General features: G+C 47.4%; 1 protein-coding gene across 1 annotated transcript in view; it reads left to right on the forward strand.

Moving 5' to 3' along the window:
- Window positions 1-2500, forward strand: part of LOC139640546 (RNA-binding protein 39-like) — an 8001-nt gene that overhangs the window by 4426 nt on the left and 1075 nt on the right. The window contains exon 3 of the mRNA XM_071514718.1: window positions 944-993. Within this exon, the coding sequence (XP_071370819.1) occupies window positions 944-993 (50 nt within the window). The remainder of the gene's footprint in view (window positions 1-943; window positions 994-2500) is intronic.

Below are 2500 nucleotides of genomic sequence, written 5' to 3' on the forward strand. Positions count from 1 at the left end.
TAATGAAGAGTATCAGTATGAGTGACAGCAGTAAGGCAGGAGTGCATGGAGCGGCTGGAGCCACACAGTCTGTTTCTGTAAGGAGGAAGGCAGAGTGACATCACACTGCATGCTGCTATTCACAGTTTAGTCTGCTAACATCAACACTAGCGGTTAGCTTAGCCAACATTATCTACCCAGCCTCTCTGTCAGCTGGTCACCACACATCAGGTTTAGTATTTTCACAGGAAGTCAAAGCTCCCCAGCTGCTGCCGTTTTGTGTCCCTTCTTGAAGCGTCGGCCGAACCGAGCCGGGACACAAAACGGAGCGAACACAGTAACCTGTGGAAGCTGTAGATCTAGAAATGAACAGTAGAGAGGATGGAGCTGAGCAGACCGTCTGTCTGGAGGTGGGTGGACGGGGGGAGCTGGACCGGGCCTAGCTAGTCTCAGTACTGAGCTTTTCTTTTCTTTAACGAGCTGCTGCCATGTAGGGGGGTGAGAGTGTTTCGGGATGAGGCTTAGCTGTGAGGGTTTGGCCTTGGTTTTGGTTTTGGTTTTTGGTTTTGGTTTTGGGCTGAGTTGAGTGACTAAGCCGTCTGACTCCCTGTCTGCTTCAGGGCCCTTCAGAGGAGTCCAGCAACAAACCGACTTCACGGCTGAAGATGAATGAGCTGGAGTGTGGAGAGTGGCCGCCCACTGCCGGAGCTCCACCCAGCCCGGCCGCTGGCTCCCCGCTGGGCCGCGGCCCGGACTGTAGCCTGGGACTGACTGACGGGACCAGACCGACCGGACCGACCCAGACTGACCACCTGACCTGAGAGAGCGGTGTTTGAATGTGACTCATTAAATTATGTTTATATTCTCTCTTGCCCCCCCACCCCCCCACCCCCCACCCCCCTCCCTGACAACCTGAATGTTGCGTCTCTGCCTCCTCATGCTGTTCTCTGTCGACCCTGCTTAGGATGACAACAAGGCCCAGAGCCCCAACGGACAGGAGGAACGCAGCAAGAAGTAAGACTGTCTGTCTACCTGTCTGTCTGTCTGTCTGCCTGTCTGTCTGTCTGTCTGTCTGTCTGTCTGTCTGTCTACCTGTCTGTCTGTTCTACCCTCCGTCGGTCTCAGCCTTTGTCCACACTAATGCAGGTAAAAATGCCTTTTTCATGTCAAATTGTCCGTCCACTCCAGTGTTTTGGAAAGTTTCCTGTCCAGACTGAACAGAAACGCATCATTTCCTCCCTGGTCCTGCTCAGGACTCAGAGTCCAAAGTGTCACAGCAGAGTTGTTACCGATACAGATCCAGTCTTGATGGGTCACGTGACAGTGATGCACCTGAGATCACATGACAGTCACATGTCAGCGTTTTCCCTGTCCACATGATATCTTCTGTTCTCTGGCTGTGCTTTCAGGCGGCGTGCCTCAGGGATCTATTTTGTTTTTGCTTCACATGCTTCCTTTGGGTCATTTCATCCAGCGTTTCATTTTCATTTCATGCTGATGACACTCAGCTGTACCTGTCAGTGACTTCAGGAAGCTCTTGGTCCTGTGGGATCCAACATCAAATCCTCCTCAAAACATCTTGGTGTTATTTTGTATCCCCATTTGAATTTTGCCTTGCATACCAAGAAGCCTGCTCATCCTGCTTTTTTCAGTTAAGAGGCATAGCATAGCTAAAGTCTGTTCAGGACACTGAGAACATTCTCCATGCTTTGTGTCCTCACGCCTTATTTCCATGCTTCAGTTCTTCTTCTCTCTGGGACTTAAACTGAAGGCACTGGGCATTCACTGTTTGCCCTGAAACTATGGAACAGTCTTCCTCTCGATGTCAGATTGTCTGATTCACTGATCATTTAAAAAAAAATGTCAAAGACATTACTTTTATTCCCTTGCTTTCAATAGCTCTTGAAGCTGTTATTTTTGCTGTTATGTTGTCTTACTATTTGTGTCTGGCTTTCTGTTTCAGTTTTGTCTGTGATCTGTGATCTGATGTTTTTAATTCTAGTTTTTATTGTGAAGCACTTTGTAGTCTTGGTTTTAAAAGGTGTATATAAATAAAGTAAAACACCAGACCACCATTTCCAAATGTATCCACTTGGAGAGCGTTTTCAGAAAGCTCAGTTTCAGTGGAGGAGAACAGCGTCTGAGAGTTGATGGAAGGACAAAGCGGAGTGTCCGTTTGCTCTCAGCGTTTGCTTTGGTCTGAATCAGACGAGTTGTTCGGTCTAGTTTGGTTTCACACAGCAACATTTCAAGAGAACCATAATTTTACCAACATGGGATCAGTCGGTTCCTTCGTTGGTCAATGCTTCAGGACGGAGGAACCGGCCTGGTGGGGAAACTCCAGGACTTGATAGATTTGTTTTTTATTTGTCAAACATGTCAAACATGCTGTAAGACACATTTCATTCATATATTTTGTTTACTACAGTTCAGTTGTGTTTGCTCTATTATTTATATTCTGTTTTTCTTTGCAACGACCCAGTTTCCTCAGAGATGAATAAGGTTTTTGTCTAGTCTCAGA

Source organism: Centroberyx affinis, unplaced genomic scaffold (genome assembly GCF_046629955.1).
Source record: "Centroberyx affinis isolate AG114_WGS23_722 - 3 ecotype Tasmania unplaced genomic scaffold, CSIRO-AGI_Caff_v1 ptg009779l_1, whole genome shotgun sequence".
NCBI lineage: Eukaryota > Metazoa > Chordata > Actinopteri > Beryciformes > Berycidae > Centroberyx > Centroberyx affinis.